The sequence below is a fragment of the Pempheris klunzingeri genome, chromosome 3 (assembly GCF_042242105.1).
Source record: "Pempheris klunzingeri isolate RE-2024b chromosome 3, fPemKlu1.hap1, whole genome shotgun sequence".
Taxonomy (NCBI): domain Eukaryota; kingdom Metazoa; phylum Chordata; class Actinopteri; order Acropomatiformes; family Pempheridae; genus Pempheris; species Pempheris klunzingeri.
The window spans coordinates 26,513,841-26,541,814 of record NC_092014.1 but is presented as its reverse complement, the minus strand read 5'-3'; the positions used below and the strand labels follow the sequence as shown (position 1 = coordinate 26,541,814).

General features: G+C 42.1%; 2 protein-coding genes across 2 annotated transcripts; both read right to left on the bottom strand.

Moving 5' to 3' along the window:
* Nucleotides 1-42: 42 nt before the first annotated feature.
* Nucleotides 43-8,354, bottom strand: LOC139198639 (SWI/SNF-related matrix-associated actin-dependent regulator of chromatin subfamily E member 1-like). Its single transcript, XM_070827546.1, has 11 exons — nt 8,291-8,354; nt 7,464-7,514; nt 7,097-7,140; nt 6,678-6,782; nt 5,778-5,858; nt 5,309-5,440; nt 4,913-5,084; nt 2,363-2,535; nt 2,140-2,241; nt 1,405-1,666; nt 43-1,297 (listed from the first exon to the last, which is right to left on the bottom strand). The coding sequence occupies exons 2-11, from the start codon at nt 7,468-7,470 to the stop codon at nt 1,092-1,094; spliced, it is 1,284 nt and encodes a 427-aa protein (XP_070683647.1). The 5' UTR covers nt 7,471-7,514; nt 8,291-8,354; the 3' UTR covers nt 43-1,091.
* Nucleotides 8,355-14,071: 5,717 nt separating this feature from the next.
* On the bottom strand, nt 14,072-27,558 carry LOC139199303 (insulin-like growth factor-binding protein 4). Its single transcript, XM_070828351.1, has 4 exons — nt 26,660-27,558; nt 17,872-18,035; nt 17,114-17,239; nt 14,072-15,384 (listed from the first exon to the last, which is right to left on the bottom strand). Exons 1-4 carry the CDS (start codon nt 27,015-27,017, stop codon nt 15,247-15,249), a joined length of 786 nt encoding a protein of 261 aa, XP_070684452.1. The 5' UTR covers nt 27,018-27,558; the 3' UTR covers nt 14,072-15,246.
* Nucleotides 27,559-27,974: the final 416 nt, after the last annotated feature.

The following is a 27,974-nucleotide window of genomic DNA, read 5'->3' as shown; positions in this document are numbered from 1 at the left end:
AACTTTATGGGCAACAGTGTATTTCACAGTCACGTTGCGTCAAACACTTTTGCGAAACAACTAAAGCGAGAACTTGTTCAGGGTAGAAAAGTTTATTGGTATAAATATGCAAAAGGAAATTCATTTTAAGACTGCATGTTATGACTTCAAGCTGTTTTACAACATGAAAATCTGTGTTTAAGCAAACCTCGTTACACTGTGTACACAATTACGGTACATTTAAAAGTTTTCTGCTGAAAATTGCAATATTGATCATAATACAGAAATGTTCTAAGCATACTGCTTCTGATTTGATTGACAGCTAGCAAACTTGAGAACACTGGTAGTTGAGCATTATACAGCATTGATGATCATGATATACTTATGGGTGGACTGGTCCAGGCCCAGGACAACCAATACACAAGTATAATAAAAATGCTGATAATAAATAACGAAAAGAACTACTACTAATGACTACAAACTCCTGAGACAATACCGTCACTGTAATACTGATACAGAGAGTAAACAAATATTCTCCTTCCAAGGAGATGGTCACCCAGCTCCACTCTTCACAAGTATGTCAACTTACTTTAGAAAATTGCAACATGCAAAAATAACAATGAAAGCAACAATGACATTACAGTACAAAGGACAACGTTAAATATAACACTGCTCAATGTTTGTTTCATGTGACAGCTTTTTCCATGAAGCCAGTCTAAATTTTGCAGCGATCTGGGATCTGCCAGACATAGTGCTAGAGATATGTATCAATATGTGCTGAAGAGGGCCTGTATGGGTTCTTACAAATGGCGATGATGAAAATCTAGTGCCCTCACGTGGGCTTTTGTGGCACACTGACCAGCCATTGATTTCAGACATCAAGTGCTTTACATTTTTCAGTTATTTGATATCAGCGCATGTCTGTGAGCCTTGGTGTTTTGAACTCAACCAAAACATCATGTTTGCTTCAGGCTGGTTAACCAACAGGCCCATCTGAACGCTCTTCATATACTTTGACAAACTGAGATGATACTGTGCAATATACTGTATGTTATCAGAGGATGATGTAAGAGGCCAGCAGACGACAGTTCGCAGACGGTCAGGTGTTGCACTCAGTGGGCTGATCTTGTTTTGCTAGGCCCCTCTGATGGCTCACTGGTTAGAGCATCTTCTGTCTGAGCAGAGGTGGTCTCTGAGCCTGTGTTACTGTCACTGGTTCCCTCCTCCATGGCTCCCTCTGGGACACTCTCCTTGTCCTCTGACACCCCCTCCTCACTGCCTGGATGAGCCTCGAGCTCCTCTGAGGCCTTCGGCTTCCCTGAGTCAAAGAAACAAAAGAAAAGAAAAAAAGAAAGAAAGAAAAATGAAGCACTGCAAGAAAGCCAGATAGCACACAAGCAACCAATATAGGCCAGTGTGGCTCACCTGGTGTATCTGTGGTGTTGGATTCCGTGTCCTCGCCCTCCTTGTTGCTACTTTCACTTAGAGAGTTTTGCTGGGACTTGTTGCCATGTGTTGCACAAATGTGCTTTTCTTCTTCTGCTAACACACAGGTGGGGGCCTCTCGTGCACCTCGGTCTCCTGCATCCTTTTCTCGTTCTGCCATCCGTTTGCGGGCTGCCTCTTCAGCTGCAGCAATCTCTGCAGAAATCTTCTCCATGTCCACTTCCACTTTCATACAACACAGCTTAAAAGTACAGTAATGGGGGATTAAATGAAGAAAGATGAAGACAATTGCAGAACTCTGGAGCATGCTGTTCTTGCTCATTAGAACTGGCACAAATTAACAACTTGTGTGATTTAAGAAAACCAAAAAGCTCTGCTCATAGCTGTGTTCTTAACTACAACTTCTCAGGCAGTGACTGGATGCTGTGAGAAGCTCTGCAAAGGATAAATGGCGCCACCTATTGTGAACAGTGCATTCAACTGCACAGTGCTGTATCTCATTTCAGAACAACAGTTATTATGGGGGCTACAAATTGCAAACGATGACAGCTATAAGATTGCCAGAACATGTGGATGGAGTTAGCAGCAGCTGGTGCCTGTAAGGCAAATGTAGACTGGCACGTAACCAGAGCTGCACACTGCACACTTGAACACGCAAAATGAAGCTTGCGTGCGAGTAAGTGATGACCAATCTTGAAGTAAAAGATGCCATACCCTTTTGAGCTCATTTGTGAACGACTCTGTGGCTTCAATGAATTTTCTTTTCTTGTCCTGGTGACGGTCCTCAATCTGAAGCAACTCTGCCTCCAACTTTCTCTGTGACACAAGACACACATGCACCATGGTCATTACATTATCAACTTAGAAACAGCAAAGCTCTCTAACGGGAGCTAATTGCTACCAGCATGTGAAGATTAGAAGACCAACTTGATCATACCTGGTGTACCATTAAAGACTGGACCTGGCGTTTGAGGACCTGCATGCGAGCAGTGGTAACAACTGACCGCACATCTGGGACTACGCTCTCACTGAGGATCTCGCTGATTAGACGGTGGTTGCGTTGGAAACGAGATGCAGCTGAGTGCTTTACAGAAAATCCATCATCGTAATCTGAAGACACGAAAAACATCCAAATTCGTACAATTGTCTTAGGGAATATTTTTTCACACTCCTGTAAAAAGCAAAGGGTAGAGATCACCATCAACGAGTAGGAGAGTTTTCTGCAAACTACAGCGCGAATGATATGAAACAAAAAGATGCAAATACAGCTGTGTCAAGACTCTATAAACATAGTGAGGATATTGCTCAATATTTATACAGAGTTAGAGTTAAGTATAGGCTACTATGTCAAAATACATCCTGTAGCAGAACTGTTACTGTTAGGTGAATGGGACGAGCAGTTAATTATAACCCAATGTGGACGGGAGGTTCAAGATGTAATCTGCAATTTTCATTTTTCAGCAAATGTTCTTCTTTGTCTTAAATGTATACTCCTTTGTCATTTAACTACAGGATGGTGGTGAAGGAAGGTAAAATCCAAATACAGTTTATCTACGGTGTCTTAAAACAATAATCATCCCTAGTTACTTTTTCCACACTTTGTAGTCTTTAAGAATTAAGTCCAGATGGACTCAAATAGTGGTATTCATTTATTTGTTTGTTTTGCAAATGCGTTCAGGATAAACTACAGAACTACAGTACTTTTAAGAGCATCTTGTGATTACAGCTTGAGATCTTCCTGGATTAGAGAACGACCATTTTGGTGCATTTATATTTGACAATTCTCTTCCTTTCTCCTTTGCTCAGGCTTTGTTAGGATGTATGATGAGAGCAGTATGTGCATAAATGTAGCCTCGAGTCAGTTAGAATTCAAGGCACATTTCAGCACTAAATGCAAAATGTCTTTTTCAAAACAACGTGTCTGTGACAAACACAATAATAACATTTGTGTTACTTTTCCACTCAAGTTGTGGAAATAACAATAGTGAAAGAGTAATTCACTTACAGCATGTTGGTGTGGAAACATGTAAACACGTATTAACTGTGATGTGAAAGATCTACAAGATCATGTGAGATGATTACAAAGGAAATTATGTATGTATGAATGCAGAGCAATTCATTGATTGCAGTTAATTTGGATATTTAAAGAGGAGATTAATTATAGACCCAATGAGTAGCTGCTGGGTGCCTTAAATAATAGTTTTTAAAAATTCTGTGATTTTTTTTTGTTCAATCTGCATTTTTATTTACCAATTGATTTTCATTTTATATTTCTATTTACTGATACTGTTCAAATGTGTCATGTATGTGGTACGCCCTTTTCGTTTTGTTGAAGCAAAACTTTGCTAAAACCTCTGGGTAATGCAACAAGAACTCTCACCTGAACATGTTGCTGCTTTTCCCAAGCAGAAATGAAACTCATCAGCCATGTTGCACATTTCAAAAGTGCTCACATAGGTGGTCGATGCCACAACAGGAAACAGTGAAGTGAGAATTAAGCTTCTCTTATGTTCACAGATTCAGGAGAATTCAGTATCGCTAATTGTCCTTCTGCAGGGACTTTGTTTCGGGCTATTTTACACTAAAGATTTTAAATAAAACAATGGCACCCCCTGTATGTCTAATATTGTCCCAATTGCATTACATCCATGACAAACTTTCAACTAATCCATTTAATTTGGTCTTGCTGGTTCTACTGCTGAAAATATCCACTATGCAGATTTCTTACAAATACAATTTAAAAAAGAGCATGGTAGAGCGATCATTTACTTTTGACTTTAAGTCTCTATCAGGTAATTAATTTTGTGAGCTGTTTTGATGCTTTTAAGAACAGAACAGGAGAAACTGGCATATGGCGGCAGCTTAGAGTAGAATTTCTGAAAGACTATTTATTACTAAAGCACAATCTCTGAATACGTAGCCACCCGGAGAGCTAAGTCTTATTTAATCATTGACGTACGTGCAGTCTGTTGAGAGCATAACCTACTGGGAAACCAGCTCTGACATTTTTATGGTCTGGGGTGTTTCTAAATAGCAATTGGTTTTATCTGTAGTTTTCCTGTACATCATTATCTTCTACTGTAACCCAGCCAGACCCCAGACAAGCATCATTTCCTTGAGGTGGGTGTAACTCAAACGTCTTCTTCTGGCCTGTGTGTCTAACATGTGCGTCAGTCTTTAAAACAACAGAGAAAAGAATGTAAATTTTGCAATTATGTCTTAACCAATGCCAAGAATACCTACACAAAGTAAACTGTTGTGCAAAACGAAGACAAATGTTCCATTTTTCACCTTAAAAGCAGAAATGGCATTTCAAAGGTAGCATTACCAAAAATGTAGATGGTTGTGGCAGTGTAGGGGGAGGGAAAAAGATAACAGTCTCTGGGTGTGCGGACGGGCAACTCTGTGTGGTCATGCTCCAGTAATTACAGCTCTGTCACAGTGCTCTAAACCTTGGGAGACAAAGCATTTTGCTGAGTGGCCTTACCATCTGGATCCTCTGCTGGCTGAATACTCATGTAAGGCTCGCCCTTGTCCAGTCTGGACTGTCTCTGGCGGCTCTCCTCTTCCAGAGCTGCCTCAGCCCGGCTTTTTGCGTTGACATAGGCCAGGTAGGCTGGCGAGTTGTGATAGGCCTTCATGCTCTCATTATACTCAATCTGCGGTGGAAAAGATGACAGGAATGACGAGGAAACAGAAGGAAAGCAGGCACAACATGTGGACCGTCGTTTCAATCAACTACGACAAGGATAAGGAAAGACGTTTCACTCAGGACTGTTAGAAAGGGAGGAACGATGACTGGAGGGACCCACAACTGTTGGTGACACATCTATTGGCCACCCATCAGAAAAACCCCATAAACACCCCTTGTAAAACAACCAACCTTCTCTGCTTCGTAGTCATTCAAATAATCCTGTTTCTCCTCATCAGTGAGGTCCCTCCACATGCCACCGATTATCTTCCCAATTTCCCATAGCTTCAGATCAGGATTGGAGGCTTTTACTTGATCCCAAACCTGGTGATGAGAACCAGACATGGGTGTGGGATTGGGTTGGGTTGGAGGTGCTATAAGTGGTTATCTCTTTGCAGAGAGGTCACAAACCAGAGGAGGCCGTGTGCTTTAAACTCCATCTCCAAGTTGATAAATCCCACTATGTGGTGTGGATAGTCCTAGCTAAATCCTGGCTTACTTTGGCTTCACACCTACCTCGATAAACGGCTATTAGTGTCTGAAACAAAAAGCATGTCCTACTTCTTCTGAGCTGATAGAATATCATAGAAGCAAAGCATCCCTGTCTTCCAACAGAGCACTTGATGTTGCAAAAGGCAGCAATTAAATACTGTGTACTTACCTTACGACTATATCTCATATATGGCATCAATGGCTTATCAGGTGGCTTGGGTGGTTTTGGGATATTTATTCCAGATGAATTCTAGTAAACAAAGAAAAAGTGTCACCTTAAGGCATAGATACTGTTGAGTGGTGAACCTCGCTAAACTAGATTGAGTATAGCTTATGCAACAGCTACTATCAAAAAATTAGTCTTGGAATCATGCATATGATGCATACATATAATATGCATCAAAGTAATTTAATATCATTTCAATTAACTTCATTTAATTAATGCCAGTTAGAGGCCATACACAAGTCAGGAACCCTACAGAATACAAAGGATTAGCGCTGGCTGTGAAAAAAAAATACAAAAGCCTCACTTAAGCTGAGATTTGCCCAAAATGCCATTATGAGAGTCAGCCAACCACAGCTTGCATGCAGCGACTAAATTTCGGCTCAGCAGCCAGAGCAATGCCGAGCAGCAAGTCTGTAATGCCATGGCAACACTGATGGCATGGGTTACTTAACATGGCTGTCAGAAATGCAGAGTTTGAAAGGCAGGTGGTATTTGAATACACACAGATGGACTCTTAGCCAGCCTGCACTGTGATGTAGGCAGCAGAGGGAGGTTGGAATGACACACATTTCAGATCCAGTATCAGTAATGGAGTGACTTAGGCTTATTGTTCTGGCTATTCTGTAGCATCTGCTCTTAGAACAGTGAAAATGCAAAAATAGATGTAATCTCACTTGCTCAAAACAAAGTAAAGGTCCGTCTTGTGAAAAGCTACTGACGCTCACAGAGGATTCTGCAGGGTCTTCCTTTGACTAAGCCAGTTGACTATTCAGTGTGAAACTGAACTGCTGGGTCTGTCTGACATTTTCAATCACCATATTTTCTCTATGTTAATATTCATACCGTTACCCGACTGTTGCTGCTTTGGCTCCCTCCCAGTCTGTAGTTGTTGTAGGCCAGGTGGCTGTATGGGTTGTACCCCACAAACCCGGTAGTGTTGGGCATTTGCTGATGGAAACAAATGAGACAGAAATACGAATGAGAAATGACATAAAAGAGGGGGGAGGGGGAGCCCAAGACAAAAAATTAAGGAAACCAATGAAAGAAGCCAGAAAGAGAAACCTGCATTCATGCTGGGGCTAAAAGGAAACAATCTCTTCAGAAGCAAAGGTGTATCAGCACATCACATCCACATGTTGTGGATTCAACAAAAAGCTGATCTTTTCTGGAAAATATATTTTGATAAAACATAACCTGTACTAAAATGCAGCCTCCAAACAGCAGCATCGTCTTAACTTGGTGCTTTATTTAGTAATACTTACAGTTGTAGGGGCCGGGGGAGGGGGAGGGGCATAGGACGGTCTCTCTGTTGTGATAGAAAACAGGTCCAAATCATATATCAGCATCAATGACACAGCAGACTGTGTCCAATTCTTGAAGTTAGCTCATCTGAAATATTTGCCAGTGATGTTAACTAAAAATGCTTTCCTTCTACATGAAATAAACCCACCAGTAACAAACACCTATTTTCCTTTTACAGCAATATACTCATGCTGTTGCAGTGTTATGGTTATATTACTTAATATGGATTTATGACAAGAGTGGGTCTGTATTTCAACATACACTTTGATATCATCACCAACAAAGAGCTTAATAAAAGCACCAGCTAAAACACTCCCAGCTCCTTACTTGACATGTTTGCAGTGAGCAGTAGAGATCAGTCTGTCCCAGTCATCGGCTCTGTAAGGACACATTTTGTAGTGTGTTTAATGGATGAATTGTGTTGACAGGGTGGTTCACGCACAGCACAAAACAAAGAGATGCCGATGATGATTATGACGACAGGGCTGGCTAACGCTGGCTAGCAACGACGTTAGCTCGAAGTTAGCTCAATGTGAACACCAACAGTCTCGAACGATTGTTGGATATACCTTGCAAGCCGTTTCATGCTAACAGATGTAATAATGTCAATTACAGGAATACCGAAGGACTTAAGACCATTTGGAGATGACAATTGGTGAAATAGCACTTGTAACGTTGGTAGATGTCAGGACTGAATGGCTTTCACCGTTCCTGTACACAGCACAGCTGCAGCTCAGCGAGATTCAATAAACGAGCTTTAACCTAGCTAGCAAGCTATCATTAGCATGCTAACGTAATGTAGCTACAGTAATTTGTTGTTTCTTCTTGGCTCGGTTAGCTAGTCTGCGGCGGGCGCCCGCAATGAATAACGCGTTAATTAACGTGCGTGGCTTTAACTGTACTCACAATGTTATGACGGCACGTAGTCAACGCTGTGTGTTAAGTTTGGCTCATTAGTTTAATTATCGATAAGTTCGATGGTCTGACGGCTAGCTGGTTACGTAGCTTAGCTAACTAGCCAAATGAAAAGACAAATCACATCTGATTTACTATAGCATGCAACGTCAAGCCAACACATCTAGAGACATACTAATTCCCATAGATTTTGATGGTGACAAGCAAGCATGTGCTGGTGTGATGGTCAGAAAACTCACCCTAAAACCTTTAGTCCCCACCACAGTGTGTACGTTGTGGCTTTAACAGGGAAGGCTAACCACCTAGCTCAGAGAAACAGTCCCCACAATAAACGAATGAAATGGGGTCCACTCGCAAGATTCCTGCAGAATCTTCCAGAATTGCACCCCCACCCTCTCCTCATTACAGCTGTTCCCTACCTCGATGCTGATGCTCATCACCCTGCAGCTCTCATTTATTGATATGACAGCAGAAACATCTCTCTCCTCAAGGATAGTTATTCCATTCAAGGAAAAAGAGAAGGTATCATAACAGGGCAACTGAATGGCATTGTCCTTGCGAAGCTTTATTTCTAAGGTACAGGTATGCATCATATGACTTGTCAGAAACTTAACGCAGAATCTTAACTCCTGAGTTGTGTTGCAGCAAAATTACCCTGACTGCTAAACACATGACCTCATGTCAAGACGTGCCATGTCACTGACACTACAGTTTATTTTTTCCACAAGGTCATTATCTCATGCAATGACATTTAAAACAAAAAATTGAATGACCTATTATGTCACTATCCCGTAAATTGCATTATAAACACTTCACAGGCTACTAAGCTTTTGAAAAAAATCAGGGTTGCCCTATTCACTGTTCCCTTGTTGTGAGAACTGAAATACTTTGCATTCTTGTTCACATTGTTTGAGAGCCGCCCAGGTCAATAGTTGTAATAGTGTGTTCCCTAAAGATAACAATCCAAAGCCTGTTGGATTCAGCCTACATCTCTGTCCATTCAACCTGAATAGTTCTTGTTATGGATTTGTTAATTGACTGTGTTCATTGTGACCCCTTTTCTTTCTGTTTACACTGCACACTTGAGAGCTTATTTTATTTCTGCTTGACCTGCAACCTCTATAATATGCACACAGGCACTGTTGTGATCTCATCTGCAGGTGTGGTGCTTCGTCTTCTTTTTATTCACCAGACAATGGCCAAAAACTTGTATAGATGGGGCAGGGAGCAGATTCCACACAAGGCATGGACAGGACCTTGTTCAGCGTTGGACACCTGTGACGGAGCACATCTGGAGGGAAGGTGGAGGTCACATGCCTCCTGTAAGCTACTGTGAAGGCTTAACACGGACACTCAACCAGGGCCTCCCAGGCACAGCTGTGGGATTGTGGATGCCCAGGGGCAGAACAGGGCCTGTGACATTTTGAATCAATCAGAGGGATACTGGTAAAGCTGCTCTTGTAATGCAGATTCAGACCCGGTTCATAAGCCTGTAGAGCTCTCCAAAATAGACTCAGGCAGTGGAACTAAGCAGACTTGAAAGTTTACTCTGGTGGTGGACGTATTGGTAGTGGAGGTATTTTTAGAAGTTGCTGTAGTCAGATTATTATGATGTATCATTACAGAGGTATTTGTTGGACAAATGCCTTGAGTATTATCATTAACCTGTCTGTCTAACCAGCATTCACAAAAGGTTCAGGGAAACATATGCTACTGGATTTCATTGTAAATTTCATTCATAACTTCTTAAAAGTCCTCTATAAATGTTCGGTTCTCTGCCTCTGGCCTGCAGGCAGCAATTTGGACTTTTTACCATTTGACTAAAGAAACCTATAGACTGATAATCTCTGACGTATTCTCACACATTGAGACGTGACGTGCATCTTGGAAGAAAGCTCATTATGTCATCATGCCTCTGCAAATTTTAAATTCGAAGGTGTGGTTCATGTTTGATTTTGGCACAGTATCTAAAGCTGCTTTGGCTGTTTCTTGCTGATTTTGGAACTCAGAGGTGGACAATGCTGTACTTCATTTAGCTAACAAATCACACGTATGCATTCAGAAATTGTCACATATCATTGCCTCCTCTAATAACACTACTGCTACCATTGCTACTGCTACTACTATTGGAGCATAACACAAACACTGCTGCTGGATTTTATGCATCTGGTAGCTGAAACACATGAACTCAATGATTAGTGGAGATGTCCACTGATGCTTGGCCAGATAGTGTATATGGTACCAGTATGTCTGTAACGAGCTAAAATCATCCAATACTACCACTAATATTACCACTGTTACTTATAACAACAACAGCAACAACATTGTATTTTCTAAAGTGTTTTAATTAATGTATTATAATGTGTACATTTTCATCAGGTAAACATTTACAATGTAACTGATCATTGAATTGGCTGAAGCTCTATATTTCAGTTCTCTGATCACCGTTTCTTTGATCACTTTTGATCATTGTTGGAGTATAATGGTCTTGTTGTGGACAAGATACAGAAGACCCTAGTTGTTTCTAACCCCAGTCCATTTGTATGCATGCAAACATTACTTTACTTCTACACATTGATAGATAGTATCAAAGGCAAACAGGAACAGTCTATTCTCGAGAAATGCAATTACAGTTCAGTACAGTGAAGTTAGAGATCAAGCAACGTACTATAGCCTAAATACAGTTTATGTAGTTACAAGGCCTTTACAAATTCAAAGACAAAACTGTTTGTCATCTCTCTCAAAGGTTAAGATTATGTGTAAGAGAAATGTGTTTTTAGGGGGGCAGGGGTGCATGCACTTCACTGAATGAGTATTGACGCCTCTAAACACCTTGCCTATAATCTTTGGAACGATCTTCAGGATATTTGGTTTTTGATATTTTTAAGATGCAGCAATGATACTCTACAAATACCATCTTCTGTCTATCTGTCTGTGTTTTGGTGGACGACCTTCGGATGAATTTCTTTCTTTAGTGACGAGTAAAAGTGGTCATTAGATGGCGACACACTTTGTTTCCAGCAAAGGTTATACGGTAATCATTGGCTTCAGTGATTGACAGTGTTATTAGCAGTTATTAACAGGGGACCAAAAGTGTGGATTCAGGCAGGCATTATATATGCAAGAATAACTAGGCCAACACAGAGACAAGAAAAGAAGTTACCTTTAACATTTTTGTTTGAATGGATTAAAATAATTGATAAAGGATCTGAATCTATGCAAATTTTATTGTAATTATGTATACATTTCTTTATTCCAATGTAATAATTCTATAATCCACACCCTTCAGTACCTTTAGAGGAACCCTCAGTCTGATAATAAGCGACAATATTTGTCAGATTCATTTTGGGAATGGGCTGGCCCATATCCGCTGGCCCCAGTTAGCTGGGCTGAGATTACTGGGGGAGAGGGTTATACGGTATGTTTTACTACCGTGCACAATGAGTGAAGCTCCAAAAGTAGAGCATTTTACTGTTCTCTGTTTGTATATGCACATTTTACAACATTTTAGAAAAAAACGATTAGACCAAATTCTGTATGGAAAATTGTGCAAAAACGCATAATGATAATAAGAATGATAATAATAATTTTCATGGCACTTTTTTAAAATCAGAGCCTGAGGACATAGAGAGAGCCAACAATCCACTGTGTGATATTGTCTATGAGTATCTGTTCGTTTCCCTTGTTTCTTTTTTTCTTTTCAATACATCTGATATTACTCCACTGTTATCTGCACACCAATCTCTTCTTAGGTTGACATTTATTGTATGCTGTTCTGTTTGGGGATCTCTCTGGAACTGCTACACTTTTTGTCCTTCTTCGCATGTGATCTCAAGCCCGGGTGTAAAACTACCAGACTGACCCCAATACCAATGATGATTAATTTTTGCTTGAGTCAATAACCAAAGTTTACCATGGAGCAGAGAGAGCAGCCTGTCCATATCTGGTGGTGACAAACACCAGCATTAGCTTAAACCTGTTACTCTTCCCTGAACTCATAATGCACGACAGCAGTGAAATCAAATGCTAAGAATAATAGAATAATACCAGCCCCGCCAACCATATCTAAAATATTTGATGAGGAGCTACAGTGCTGGTCAAAAGTCTTAGGAAGGTGTAAAGAAATGCTGGAAAGTAAGAATGCTTTCAAAAATATATCATTAAATTGTTTATTTTTATCGATTTACAAAATACGAAGTAAGCGAACGGAAGAAAAATCTAAATCAAATCTATATTTGCTGTGACCTCCCTTTGCCTTCAGAACAGTATCAGTTCTTCTTGATGATGACTTTGCACAAAGTCAGGGATTTTGTAGGATCATAGTCAGGTGTGTGATTAACCACTTATTACCAAACAGGTGCTAATGATCATCAGTTTCATATGTAGGTTGAAATGAACTGAAACAGAAACTGTGTAGGAGGCTTAAAACTGGGTGAGGAACAGCCAAACTCTGCTGCCAAGCTGAGGCTGGTGAAGACAGTTTGACGTCACAGGTCATCATGTTCAGACTGAGCACAACAACAAGACACAAGGTGGTTCTGCTGCATCAGCAAGGTCTCCCCCAGGCACACATTTCAGAGAAGACTGCGGTTTCAAGATGTTAAAGCTCTTCTGAAGAAGCACAAAGAAACGGGTAACGCTGAGGACCGCAGACGCAGCTGTTGGCCAAGTAAACTGAATGCAGCAGATGAAAGACACATTAAGCTTACTTCCCATCAAAATCAGAAGATGTCCAGCAGCCATCAGCTCAGAACCAGCAGAAACCAGTGGGACCAGGTAACCATCTACTGTCTGGAGAAGTCTGGCCAGAAGTGGTCTTCATGGAAGAATTGGGGCCTAAAAGCCAAACCTCCGACATGGAAACAAGCCAAGAGACTCAACGATGCACGAAGAACTGGGGTGCAGAGAACTGGCAGCAGGAGCTCTGGACTGATGAGTGAAAACCTGAAATATTTGGCTGTAGCAGAAGGTAGTTTGTTTGCAGAAGGGCTGGAGAGCGGTACGATAATGAGTGTCTGCAGGCAGCAGTGAAGCTGGTGGAGCTTCCTTACAAGTTTGGAGCTGCAGTTCTGCAGATGGAGTTGGGGATTTGGTCAGAGTTAATGGTTTCCTCAGTGCTGAGAAATACAGGCAGATACTTATCCATCATGCAGTACCATCAGGGAGGTGTCTGATTGGCCCCAACTTTATTCTGCAGCAGGACAACGACCCCAAACATACAGGAACTATCTTCAGTGTAAAGAAGAACAAGGAGTCCTGGAAGTGATGGTGCCCCCCCCACAGAGCCCTGATCTCAACATCATCCAGTCTGTCTGTGATAACATGAAGAGACAGAAGGATCTGAGGCAGAATACATCCACAGAAGATCAGTGGTTAGTTCTCCAACATGTTTGGAACAACCTTCCTGCTGAGTTCCTTCAAAAACTGTGTACAAGTGTACCGAGAAGAACTGAAGCTGTTCTGAAGGCAAAGGGAGGTCACAGCAAATATTGATTTGATTTAGATTTTTCTTCTGTTCACTCACTTTGCATTTTGTAAATTGATAAAAATAAACAATTGAATTTTATATTTTTGAAAGCATTCTTACTTTCCAGCATTTCTTCACGGCTGCCTAAAACCTCTGCACTATACTTTACTTGCGCTGGCAATGTGCTTCTTTGCATTGTCAGATTAACAGAGGAAATTCCGGTTTCCAAATACTTGTTATGTTGTCTTTACTGCTACGCCAGAGTCATTCAAAGCTTCATGTTAACTGTGAGCTGCTATACGTCAGGAGCTTAATCATTCAGTTATTGCACTCTGCTTGTGCATTTAAACAGCACTGCACCTGCAGTTTAACACTGGCCAATGGAACATTTAGCCAGTTAGCTGCAGTGATGGATTATGGGGTGTTACTTTTATATTTTAACAACATTGAAAACATTTACAAAAGCATTTACCAGTGGATAGTGTAGATGGTCACATTTAGGTGATCCTTACACCTTGTGAGACTAATTGCCCCACTTCCGGGAAATCCCAGTCTTCCATTCCAATCCTTAACAAATATCCAAAAAGTGCAGAAGCCATTTTTTTGTTTTGTATTTTGGCACAGTCAGTATATAGCACCACCAAAGTTCTGCCAAGCAGTCTGTTTGGATAGAAATCCTATACGTTAAAGCATATTTATACAAGCAGGAGAGTCACACTGGCCCAGCTGGAGAAATAAGATTACCCTATCAGCATTGTGCAGAGTTTCTAGCCCAGCTATGCTGCCAGTCCTTCTGTCCTTCTGGACCGCGATGCTAGAGAGAACTCATCAGCAACGAGAGGAGGGTGCACAGTTAATCACGGGGCGTTGGAGCAAATATATGCAGTTTTTCAAACTAATCTTGCTTTTCACTTTGGTAAGTTCATTTGGTAACTCAAGGTGGGGAAATGATACATTTCCCTCATTTCATTTTTTTCATTGTATCTGTTCTGATCCCATCTTTTATTGCTTTTTTTTTTTTTTGGCGCTGAACTAGACCTTGTGTTTGCAAACACATTTTATGGTTTGTTTGAACCTGCTTACCAGAGAGGTGTGGTTTATGACACATATGACAGTAGAATAACAGCCACACCTTACAACCAATTACAAAGGGTGTGTAAAAAACGAGTGCAGGGCCTTTCAATTGATAATCTTTCTGGATTGTCCTGATGCAGTAATTGCAACTGATATGGTGCTCCAGATAGACTAAAACAAACACTAACAGCTCCTGTTGGATCTCAGGTCTGATTATCTGTAGGGATGGATGCATTTTCTCACTATTCAAGAATACTCTACTCAACTTAGACTAGAGAAAACCACACATATTGCTCCCTAACAAAGATCACAACTACAAATGTTATCTGTGGAAGGTTTTTTTTTCTGCCACCTGTTACATGCGTTACAAAGCACATGTGTCTAAAGATTATCTGTCATAAATTCACATAGTAGAAACAATACACAACAAGTGCTCAAAAGACTCAGAGATCACATACGCTCACACACAGAAACAAAATAGCAAAAGAACTCAATTCAATGGTTTCCTTTTTGTTGCACAAGCTCAAGTACCGTTGGCCTCAGATGAAACGAGGCTTTAGAGCAAAATCCTTTCCTCTTGTAGTTCTACTATTAAGCACCAGTAGAGTTCAGCCGGTCCTCACTCCTCCTCCTCAATCCCTCAACTCTTTCTCCTCAATCCCTCAATGTAGCAGTCATTAACTGGTGGCAGTCCAGATCCCCTCGCAGCTCCAGCGGCCCCGGCAGCCTCATGCCCGTCTTCTGATCCACACACCAGCACTTCCCCCGCTGGCCGTCACGTGCAGGATGACACTGTGGACATAAAAGATATATGCAATGTACATCTAACAGTTTCTTCAACTACAGGTTCAAACATTAAAAGTGCTCTGATAAATAGTTTTATATTAACAATGAATAAATGTGTTATGTGAAAGGCGTTGCTCATAATAATAAACCAATAGATACTCCTCACCCAACTCTGTAGTTCCCTCAGCTTTATGGAGCTTTATTGTCATTTTCATATCAACATTTTTATTTTTACTTGCAACTGTAACACTTACAATAAGGTACACAAAGAGAAGTTGTGTACTATTAATTAATTACTAATAAATGAGTTGTTACTACTTTGTACTGCTCAGTGGATGATTCTTAGTTAATTAGGAAGGAGTCATGGGGAAAGTGGTCATTATACCAATTCACTCACTCGTTTGTGTGTGAACCCTCACAACAAACTACTGTTTTGATTCCCTCTCTGCTTTCTCATCAGTGTATTTTCAGCTGCAGCAGGTAGCTCTTTTCAACAAAAAAAAACCTTCCAAAAACCCACTGTGCACCACCTGTCCAACACACTGACAGCACTAGTGACTGAACATACTGGAGCATTAGCAGCTGACCAGATAGGTATTTCCTCCCGGAGTTGGTGGGGACCAAAAACAGAGCTAAAACATAGTTATTATTGGACTTGAGGATGTTTGCATTGTTTTTTTGCACTGGACTTTTTCCTATATACAAATGACTGGAGTCTAACACTGTTTTATCACCAGACCACATTAAGTGAATGTTGTCCACTTACCCAAAAACAGAGTCATATATCAAGGTAAACTACACCCAGCTGGCACTTAGAGTGGCCTCAAACAAACTGTGAGAAGCATTTGAAGCGATTTCATTATTTGATTTAAAGCATTGTGTGAACCTTTAACAATTCCTGTAATACAACATTTATTGTGTGATTTTGTACTCTTTCTGTGGTGATTTACAGTTTCAAAAAGCTCCCAAGACCAGTTAACAATCTTAGTGCAACCCTGCCATGAAATGATTCCCAGTTGTCCCTCATGACCTGTGCTTTACTTACCAATAGGTTTTATCAAAGTGCAGTTAGTTAAACAGTAAACAGATGCCTGTGGATCTGAGCAGACAGAGATACTTGAACCATGTTACACAATCAGCAGAACTCAGACTCTTGATGACTGGTGCTTTAGCAGAGCTTTTCTTTTATCACTGACTCTGCGTCTGCTGCTTTGATTGCATTACAACTCAGAGCAGTCTTATCTGTGTTTTTCATGTTCCCTGATTCTCTCACTCTTATCTGCGTAGTTGCACAATCTTTCAAAAGCAAAATAACAAGTAACTGCAACCAAAAGCTAATTGTATCCATCGCAGCAATAAAGGCATTACTGTCCAACAGTTCTGGGGAAACCACTTAACACACACGGTTCAACTGCTGATTTCTGAAAGTAAATCACTTTTCATGTGCGCTAAGAAAAATAAGGTCTTGGCATTACCATGACAGTCTGCTTGGAGACACTTTTGTGCTGAGCTTGAACTTGTAAGACAATATTTCATTGGCTGTAGGCATGTTTTGCGTTTTGGCCAGCAGATAGCTGATGTGGTTTGCAAGGAACTGGTTGAAGAATAAAGATAGGCATTTTTATTTGTCCTGGCTTAATAACAGACATTCACAGTTCACCAGGACACATGGCCAAAGAGTGGTCTGCTCAGTAATTCAATAAAGCTCAAATTAAGTGTGTTTGAAATCACAGACCTGCTTAGCGTGGAAATCTCCATTCTTGTCACAGTTGGGTATGGGGATTGTGAAGAGATCATCATGTGTGCGGGTATTTGATGCCAATCTGTCCAATGCTCTCTGAAGCTCAGCACGACATGGAGCCTGTAGGAGAAATCATTTTTGATTTGATGTTTATTCACATCAGAAGTCCAGACATCTAGCACAAAGATATTTGCAGTGGTGTAAGACAGCATTTCCCAAACCTCTCCTTATAATTTGATGCTAAGAAATGTCTCTACACTCTTTGTGCACACAGATGCTGTAGAGGCCAACTAATAATTGCATGTCCAACTGTATGAGACTTTAAAACCATTGTATAAGGTAAACCTTCCTGGGTGGGTGGGTGGCTGGTAAAGTAAACCTGTATGTGGGAGACTGTGGCATTACATTGCAATCATGTAACACTTTCTGTCTTAAATGAATGTACTAAAATGTGGTAAAACCAGCCTGTTGCTGATTAATAGGAATGTTATGATCCTGCTTTTGCAAAACAGCAAATTGCATGTTGATGTCAGTGTGCACCTGTACTTTATTTTGCAAGGCCACAATTAAATGTTATGGTCTGTAAATAACTAATTTGTACAATTTATAACCTGAATACGCTTGTTACTCTGGAACTATAAAGCCTTAATGTAAAACACCTGCTGGGCCCGAGGCATGTGCTACGGAGGGGATCGCCTGGGTCTGCTGTTTTCTGTGAAACTGATCAGATTTTTGAACATCATTTCCCTCACCAGTGCTGCTTTGGCCTCCTCCCTGGCATTGTTGCTTCTCTGATTTGTGGATTTTGGAGGGTGTCGGGCCAGGGTCTTCTGTATGCAGCGCTTGTCCTGTGGACTGCACCGGATATTGCTGTTGTTTGGGTGCTCGGGAATGATCTCATCCTGCCTGTCCATTGCTAAAGGACAAAGAATAATGCAAGGTGAACGATAAAATGTCTAGCATTTTACATAAACAGTGTGGAATAAACATTTGTAGTACTTTCTTTGTTGCATGATTGTCAGTGCGACATAATATCACATCTTAATGATATGAGCGTAATTTAGTGCAAGATCTATTATTTGAATGATTTGCTTGGGTGTCAGATGTAGAGCGGGAGCTGTTCTGCTACTCCTCCTTGTCCTTCTGAACATGGTGAGATGTAGGCTAAAAATGAGGCCAGGTTAACCTCAAGGACACCAAGCCATGTTCCCACTCTGGGGGGTAATCTGTACTTCAGCTCTCACCCTGGTACTTTTCAACTGCTGCACCACAGCCACGCCACGAGCTCTGAGGTTTTTTTAAATGATACCACCCCTGTTCTGCCACCCTCTGTACATTGTGGTTTGTGCCACATTCACCTTTGCATCCCTATAATCCTGCAGTTCTGTGGCCCTGCAGGCAGCCAGCTGCTTCCTCAGGAAATGCCCCCTCCCTCTTTATTCTCCACCCCTCCACAACAACCTCAGTCTGTGCCAGATGGAGGTTGTTAAAGGGTATTTGCACTGTCACAAGTGGGCACAACTGTGTGTGTGTGTGTGTGTGTGTGTGAGTGTGTGTGTGGTGGTTGGGAGGCACTAGGTGGGTAAAATGAGGGATAAAGGTTGTGCCTCTTTCTTTGTACATGTGCATGTTGCCTTTAACCTGTGACTTGTAACACACACAAACGCTCATGGCGTCTTTACAGGTTGGCACTGAACTCAAAGCACTTTAAACTGTGGTTCTACTGTTTCTAGGCTGTTCTTGCTCTGCTCTTTGAACCGGATCATCTTCCGCAATGTGCACTGTTTTCTCAACTCTACAATGCATGAGAGCATACCTATACACAATTAAACCAGCTTATCTTTGCAATACTAGTTCCCAGGCTAGTCCCAACATGGCTGTATTCAAGATATTGATCCTGCACCATTTTGATGACTACAGTTTTTTTATAACTTGGCAACAGGAGTTGGAAGGTGACTGGGTTTCTCTAAACTTCAGAGACATCTTGCTTGGCTTTGCTTGTCTGGGGGGCGGGCTGAAGTGTCTCACGGCTGTTTGTATTTTTAGTCTTGTTGCTGTTAAGCCTTGCTCATCAGCACTTTCTTCACAAGAGCCAACAGGGTTTCAGCTGTTTCCTTCGTTCCAAGTTGTTCTTTCTCCTCTTTTGCCAGTTCATAGTTTTCCGATTCTACGCTCTTTCGTAGGGCGAGCCAAAATGATTTAGAAGTAGGTCAGGGGTGGCATGTCCTGTTTGCTACCACTGCTGTTTTCCATGGAGGAAGCTGCTACTTCTCTTTGTGGTTTCATTTGATTTAGAACAGCAGCACTCGGCTTTTGAAATATTCCTATAGTGCATTATCAGTCCTGGAGCTGATACATTGCAGTGCATTGCCACAGGTGCACAGCACAGATAAAAACAGATCTAGATTTAATAAATCTAATCATACCCAGAATTAGGAGCCCTCTTTGCCTGTCCTTTTGGACTGTTGGCACATTGTAATAAGCCAAAACCAAGCAAATAGGATCCACAAACAAGACATTAACAAAATCACTACCTGTTTATTAATCAGCAGGTTAAATTCATCATCATTTTTTTAGCCAAGTGGGAGGACATGCAGCATCCGATCAGCAGATGTTGACATAGCCAGTGCTGTTACCTGTAATGACTGATACAGCACTGGTCACCTGAGAATACAGTGAAAATAAAGCTCCATTTTGTTAGCATGTAGCTGACAAATTCCAATGCTGTTACACAATAAACTGCATTGCTTGTTCTATCTTGCTCTTAGTTACATAATTGTAGTAACATGTGAGCTGCTGCACTTGCAAATGTACATAATTCACTTTGGCCACCAGACGCGTGAGCATCACTCATTATGGGATGAGCGAGAGCAGGCTCTCTTCCCCTGATCAACAATTCCATTGCAGCAACATCATTTACTATACATTATTACAAGTCCATGCTATGTCTGACGTTGATATTTTTGTGTGCTCTTTGCAGATGTGTAGAACACTGACACAAGGAGCTAAAGGGCTCATCAGTTGTCACATTCCAATGTTAATGGCTTTATGGTTGAACTTGTAAACCTCAAAGACAAATATCCTCCTCAGATAAATATTTTGTTGCGCTCTGTGAGATTGGCAGAGAGCATTCCTATGATTCACACTTCCACCAGCTTAGATCCTGGATCTAAGCCAAAAGAGAATCCACTATGTAAGGCATTTGTACGAAAACCTGAGATGCATCCTTTTAAGAATAATGACTTCATTTGTGCTCTCAATTTGAGTTTGAAAACACAGAGACGCTGCTGAGCAACGTCCTTAAAACCCATATCAGCTTATCACAGATATATCTGTTATATCGGCACATGTTACGGCAGATAAGTAACAGGAAGTTGCAGGACATGAAAGCACTGACAAGCTTGTTTTTTAACTGTGACCTGTCCCACTTACAGGGGACTTACTTACTCTTTAAAACATCTTTGTCACATGTTCATGTAAAGAAATCAAAAAAATCCCAAAATTACAAAAGAACGACATAGCAGAGCAACGGCTTCTATCACTGATTCTAAGTCAAACTAGTAATCTTACATATGCTATTTGAGCCTCAGGCAGGGTCATTCCTGATCTGTCATCTTAGTCATTAGTGTTTTCCAAACACTGGGATTAGCCTGATTTAAACAAGTATCTGTCCATAAAACGTGCTACGAGAGGCATAGAATACGAATTTAAACAAAGTGACGGAAAAAAACATTGACGTTGTGGTTCTCTGTGACACTTGATAGAATAGATTATACTATATTGACAGCAACTAATCTCCTGAAAAATGAATATTCTCCGAGGAGGCTACTCCTCCAAAATGTTTTATAACACTTTTTTTTCAAGAGTTTTTGGCAGCAAGCTCAAAAGTCAACAAGGCATGCTACCAAAACACTGTTCTCTACAGTCAACAGCGGATGCTGCCAGAGTATCAGACCGCAGGTTTCCAGGCACAAGATTTCTTTGAATCAGTTAATGATCAGAGTTGATGTCCAGTACAGTTGGAAGAACACTGTTCAGGACTACCGGTATGTGCTGTGAGAAGGCCAGTAAAAATGTTGGAACTCTTTCGAGTGGCATTTGTCAAAGGAAAGATAGAAAGTTAAATCAGCACTAAATTACAAAGACAACCATTGTGAAAAGGAAACCTGCTGCTCTGCCTGATGCTGCTCTTACGCATTTCCCATTCAACTGATGTTAAAATAGGCAGCCTCAAGTACAACATGTCTGTGAGTTTAATCCAAAGAGCAGAGCTGCAGCAGCTTAGGTTCAAAGTTCAAGGTTCATTTATTTGTCATTTTACGACACAGGGTTGCTCAGTGAAATGTTATAGTTCCTTCATGCTACACACACAGAACATTTGTGTATATACTGATAATTCAATTTAGAATTGAACAGGATCACAAGTAAAACAAAATAAAAATAGAATATAGTTATTTATATACATATATGCATATACATATACATACAGGAAATAATTCTGGAGTGCATCCTTTGAATCGTCTGGATGATTGTGAAGAGCAGCAACGGGACAGTGATGATAACATGCTCTTCATTTTTATATTCAGTCTTGTGCTCTGTCGGCTTGGAGCATGTGCAAGTCGAGAGCAGTAGCTTGATCCAGGGCCCTGAGATGAAGCCAGGTCTCTGTAAAAATTTGGGCACAAACGGTCTCTGATTTCCTGTTGCTTGGCCAGCCTGAGTCCCATTTCATCTATTCCACCTTCCTGCCACCAGACATTAGTCAGGAACAACCTAGATACAAGCTGACTTAGCTTAGCTCTTATCCCAGCCCTGTGCACTCCTCCTAGGTCTGTCTTCTCTCCTCCTGGGGCGGTTTCACCGCCCACTGTGGCATGTGGTCCGGCTAGTCCCGCTGGGTGATCAGAAGATGCTGTGGGTAGGGGTCATCTCAAGGTCTGCTACTCTTTCTCCAAAATCCACGCTCCATTTTCCAATGCCTACAGTATGAGTGTATTTCTGTCACAAGTAGTACTTGTTTCAGCAATAAAGTCGAAAAAACAACAGATCAAAACAAAAATGTAGCAAAGTTTGAAGGAGCTACAGCTGCTGCATCTGCAAGTCCAGCTGTTGCTGGTCTTAATCTTATTCTGTTGCCATGGCTGTCCTCTTGGAAGAGCAGAAAATAATTAGGAACAACAAGCAAGTGTAAATAAATCAAACAAAAGTATCTACTTTGAATCCTAAATTGCACAATCTCCTTTTTAATTTGATAGATATTATGGATTAGATTTAGGAGAATATGCCGCTAAACATTGCCACTGTACAACTAAGTTTATGAAATCACCATCACTCTTCGCCTTGGCAGCTCTCTAGCAGTTTTATTATTTTTAATAAAGAACACACTGTTGTTTTATTGTGTAATATTTCAGCCTAAGGCTTGAAACTCTGTTATTGTCTCAAATAAACCAACACACATGCAAACAGGTGTGGATCAGAGGCAGAAAAATATGACTAAACGATAGAACAGAAACTCTTCCAGAGGGATGGTCATCAGGATAAACATTATCCTTTATCCTGACAAAAATGTTTGGAGCAAAACACTGTAGTGCATGATGAAAATAAAGTTTTTCCCACATTCACTGCCTCCTCTGAAATGTATAGTTTCTTTTGTTTTCAGGACACAATCCTATTTTTCATCTAGAGAAAAAACACATTCAAATACATGTGTCACTTATCCAACAACATAAACTGAGGTATTATAGCCCCCTTTAATCTCAGGGACATAACTCTATATGCTTGGACTCCATCCCTACTTGTGTTGTAGGTTTGTTCGCTCGCAGGTCTGTGAGTAAATTCTGTCATAGTGAGCTGGGATTATTTTAGCCATCCATCACTCGTCGATGCACTTGTACTTCTACTACATGTGATGAGTAGAGCTATGAATAGAGGGGAACCTACAACTCCAGTGAATGAGGTCAAACTATTCTGGGTCACATCATTAACTTAATTTTGAATTGATTGTTCTTGTTGTAATATACCATGTATAGAATCAGGGTCTTCAGTGGAAGTGCGAGGAGAGGAAATGAATACTAGAGCATTTCTAGCAGCCAGTGGAGGGGAATATTACTAAAAAATACAATATTTAATCTTTTTGAAAGGCACAAATTAACATCAATGGTCAATGCTTAGAAAATACAGTTATTAATAAAGTGTAAATAACTCATTCATCAAGTTATTGACATATAGATTGCTGCAGTGTTTGTCTTGCTGAATTATAAGGATCACGTATGAAATCTCAGCCATTGTCATCCTCTGATTAGGCCTTTTTCATGGCCAGGACAGAGCTGGATTGTTTATGTATCTCTCAGCTCCACCACTAGAAGGGGGTCCCTGTCCCACAGAGGACAGCAATTAGCTAATCACATTTACTTCTGCATAAGAGCCCCAGCTGTATAAATGTGCTGCACAACCCAAAGAAAGCAAATACACAACATTAAGGGACATCTGCTGAAAGAGGTTAGGGAAAATCCTCCTCTAACACCCCAAAAATACATACAAATATTTCATCAGTTCACAACCCCCAGAACATGCTGAGTAGTCCTCGCTCTTAGGAGAGAGGAAAATCTAGGTTAGCATGCTGTTTTCATAAAGCCCTGTGTGCGTCACAGTAGATGGGGTACAGTTGGACAGAGGCTGGCTCCACAGACAGCTTCATTCATGCTACTCCTTCAGTGCCTGTAGGTGTAGGACTATCACATCTGACTTTGGTATCAGTTTGTAAATGATATCCATTTGAGTGTCAGGGGGAAGCATTTGAATATGACACCAGGGCAGTCCCAGCAGGAATGCGAGAGCAGATGCCAACACACACTTGATGATTTATTCTAAGTATTAAGATAGAGAGGGTTTCTAAGAATGGGATATTAAGATGCACTAAAGCTTTTGTACACCTTAAGATGCAGGATAGAGCTTGTTGCTATGGAAATTTTGAGCAAGGATAGCCGGATAGACTGTTTTGAATCAAAGAAAATGGACTGATAGCTCATAACTCTTGCCAACCTAATTTAATGCATTACCGCTACTGTTTAATTGGCAATTAGAATGAAAATGAAGTGACAAGCATTAGGCCACACAAATCTCTATGATACCGGTGTTATCTTGCAGAACCTGAAGCCTGAAACAGCCTAAATTCCTTTCAATAGGCGGTGGAGATCTGCCTCTATCCCAGGGTCCTTTTCATTATTCTTATCTGTTGCTAGGAGTGGGGCAGTGTCAGACATGTATTCAGGAGATGCACCCCCTTGTTTAATAATGCATAAGTACAGTGAATGCACCACAAAGGAAATCGCCTGCTTGTGCTAGTGAGTTGCTCTTCGTCTCTCCCCTGTGCTTTTCTGATTGTCTCTCTGCTGCCATGGTTTACATTGAACATTCTTATACAGCAGATCTGAGCTGCTGCCCAGAAGAATTGATTTACAGTGAGATTTATTGGGCAGAGCTTCTACACTTTGTTATGACAGACTCCAGGGGTGAGAAGGAGTGTGGAGGCAAACAGAACTCAGCGCTCAGATTACTGAACACTGAAAACAAAACTTATGAACTTTCCAAAATGTTCCATCTACTGCTGCCCCACCCTGGAGAAAGGACCTGAGACTCCCCCAAGTGTGCTATAACCCAGCTCCGGGCCAGCTGATTGGACAACGCAGTATCAAAGAGCAGAAATAATGTTCAGGGAGAACAGCCGGGCCAAGCTGGGACAGCCCTCCGTTTTTATCATGCTCTAAACAGCTTTCCTCTTCTTTCTGATTCTATTTAGTCATGCTATGTGTCGTTCTAACCTATGCTGGCCCTGCACAGAGAGCAGAAGGCTCTCATTTCAGCTCTGGCAGCAAGAGTGCGGATGAGCTCATCCTCATGAAGGAGCTGGACGCGGCGGGCGATGCGCTCAAAGGCCTGTTAGGGCTTGGGGGGGTGGGGTGTGCACCCACGGCCAGGGGAAACAGATGCTGTAATGAAGATGAGCATCCTGGGAGTTTTATATTGGCTAAGTTGATCCAAATCTTTGGTGTTCTGGCACTAGCAGCAGACAGCCTACTGCCATTACCAGTAACTGTCTGGGAGCCTGGGCTCTACGGATGCAACGTCAGGCCAGTTACTTGATAATCTGGAACGAATGAAAGAACCACCTTGTCTGCGACACATTATAACAATTGTCTCATATGGCATAATGGAAATCAACACCACTCCCTTTGAGGAGAGCAGAAAAAGACAAACGGTGGAGACACAGGAGAGAGAAGTTAACGTCAAAGCAGTGAACTGGAACTGGATATGCAGATAAGTATCCAGTATTAGACATCCCACTGTGTGAAAGTGGAAACAGACTTTCCTCTTTGCAAAAGGAATGCAACAACAAAGAGGGAAATAAGAAGCCGGCCCAGAGGAGTGTGATGGAGACATCGACAGTAGAAGAGTTAGACATCTGCAGCAGCAGCAGGAGGAGGGAGGAGGAGGAGGTGTAGGAGGAGGAGGGAGGAGGTGGAGGAGGAGGAGGAGGAGGAGGAGGAGGAGGAGGAGGAGGAGGAGGAGGAGGAGGAATGGGGGTGTCCATGAAAGAGCACCAAGTGAATTTCTGATTGCAGAGAGCTCTAATAGCCCCAGACTGGCCACACTCCATTACAGTCATTTCATACAGCAGCTTTTATTACCTCCTGCCATTACAAACACACACACACATATTCACTTCCACACGCATTCACGCAGACTCTCACATTCCCAGTATCACCACAATGCATTTCACTGCCTGCACTACATGACTACCTGCAGGATCTCCCTGTAACATTGGCATGATGAGGTAATTGCACACCTAAGGGTTGCAGCACAAAGTGAATTTTGTGTCACTTTAACCAAATGTATGATTCCGTCGCTGAAACAGGTAACTAAGTTGCACGTCACAAAGTCCTACAGAGCACAGACACATGCAGCAGACAGATACAACAAAAGCTCCTCACATGCACAACCCAATTATCACCACAGCGCTCTCCTCTCTGAAGCCTGCTCTGCGTCTTACAGCAGGGCCCCTTTCACAGCGAGCGACCACAAGACAGCAGAGGGACTGTGTGCGCTCTCCCATCAGGCCATGCGTGAGGAGCTGGTGTGTGTGCATGCTCTGGTTCGGGGCTTAGCTGAGATTAGGGTAAACAAACAGCACATTGTCACCCCCCCCACCACCCCCACTCCCCCCACCCCAACTCTGACCCTGCCCGGCTCAGGTAAGGCCCAGGGAGCAGAGACAGAAAATATTCTGGGCTGCTCAGACGTGGGTCCACAGAGCGAGAAGGACGCACAGACGGCAGTCCACGTTTGAAAAGACCTGGTCAGGTATGGCAGTCATGTGCTCCATCCAATGAGAGCACCCTGACATTTGCAGAGATATTAGATGTGGTGTAAATATTTTGGCGCTTTGTGATTGACAATAAGTAAAAGGAAGAGGAAGTGCCCACTGTAAACAAGTGCATCTATCATCACTTTGCATACAGACTCTGCCCCCTTTGCTCTCACCTGAGTTCTCCTCCATCTCTCTCTCATCGGTGCACACCCCCTGGCCATGCATCAGTGAGTGCAGTGGCCTCTCCACGCCACGCGGCGGGTAGCAGCGAAGGCCTGTGCCACATCGGGGTGAGTAGACTCCACAGTGAGCCCCTTTAGGCAGGGCGCAGGTGGGGCAGCAGCCACAGCCGGGCTCCCGCACCGTCTCCTCGCAGCCTTCCGGCAGACGGCAGCTGGCCAGCCTCTCCTCTGAGCACACCGGGCAGCGGATGGCCTGGTCCGACAAGCACAGCGCCACCAGTGACAGGGCGCCAAATGCCCAAAGGCCCCAGCAGGATGGAGCTACTGCCACGCCACCTCCACGCACCATGGCAGCCCCGGCACCTGCACGCAATCCTTTGCCCTCGTGTATGGCCCCTCTGCTTCCCCTCTCTTCTCTGAGTGTCGTGCAGCTTTTGATCACTTTCTACTCCAACAGCAGATTTTAGGCCAACAAGGGAGGTTTGAGAGGAACGCTTTGTCCAGGATGGTCTTTGATATTTTCAGCTGGTTAGTGTTTCAATTGCAGGAACACAATGCCTCTGCTGTATTGCCTCCCCGTTCCTGTGATTCTGTTTCACAGCGCAGAAATTGGAGCCTGCTCGTGATCTGCTCGGCTGGCAAATGTAGTGGTGATAAGAACTACTTTTTGTTATGTTGGAATGAACAGTTGCAGAAAGGATATCCACCTCTGTGTTCAGGTGAGTCTTGCTCTCTCCGAGTTTGAATCCAGAGGCTCGCCCGCCCACTAATGAAGCACCAAAAAAATCTGGTCTACAAGTGTCCAAATGCAAAGCAGGTCATCAAAAGACAGTGTTTTGAATAACAGCTGCAGTTTCTTCCTCTTGCTGGTGTGCAGTGTAAAGGACTCGCTCCTGAGAATGGCTCAACACGAGTGGCTCTCCTTGGACTTTATACTGGTCCATGGACACGCCTCTTTCTACAGTGAGAGAGGAGCTGAAAGGCACAGCGGAGAAAAGCCAGGCTAAAGCTCTCTCCCTCTGTCTCTCTCTCCAGCTCTCTCTTACTCAGACACACAAGCTTATATCCACTCTCCCTCACTTGTCCTCTCTCAATCCTGAGTGCACACAGAGAAAAAAAACAGCTGAATTGCTTTCTCACTCACAGAAAACACTTACTTTTCTCTCCCTGACATCCTGTTTTATTCTTTTCAGTCATACATGTCCAACTTACTCCATGTGACAATGAGTCGGATGTATTGATTGGCATCGATGAAACATTTTGGTTTATAAAACAAAAGAACAGAGAACACATCAGTGTTGTTCCA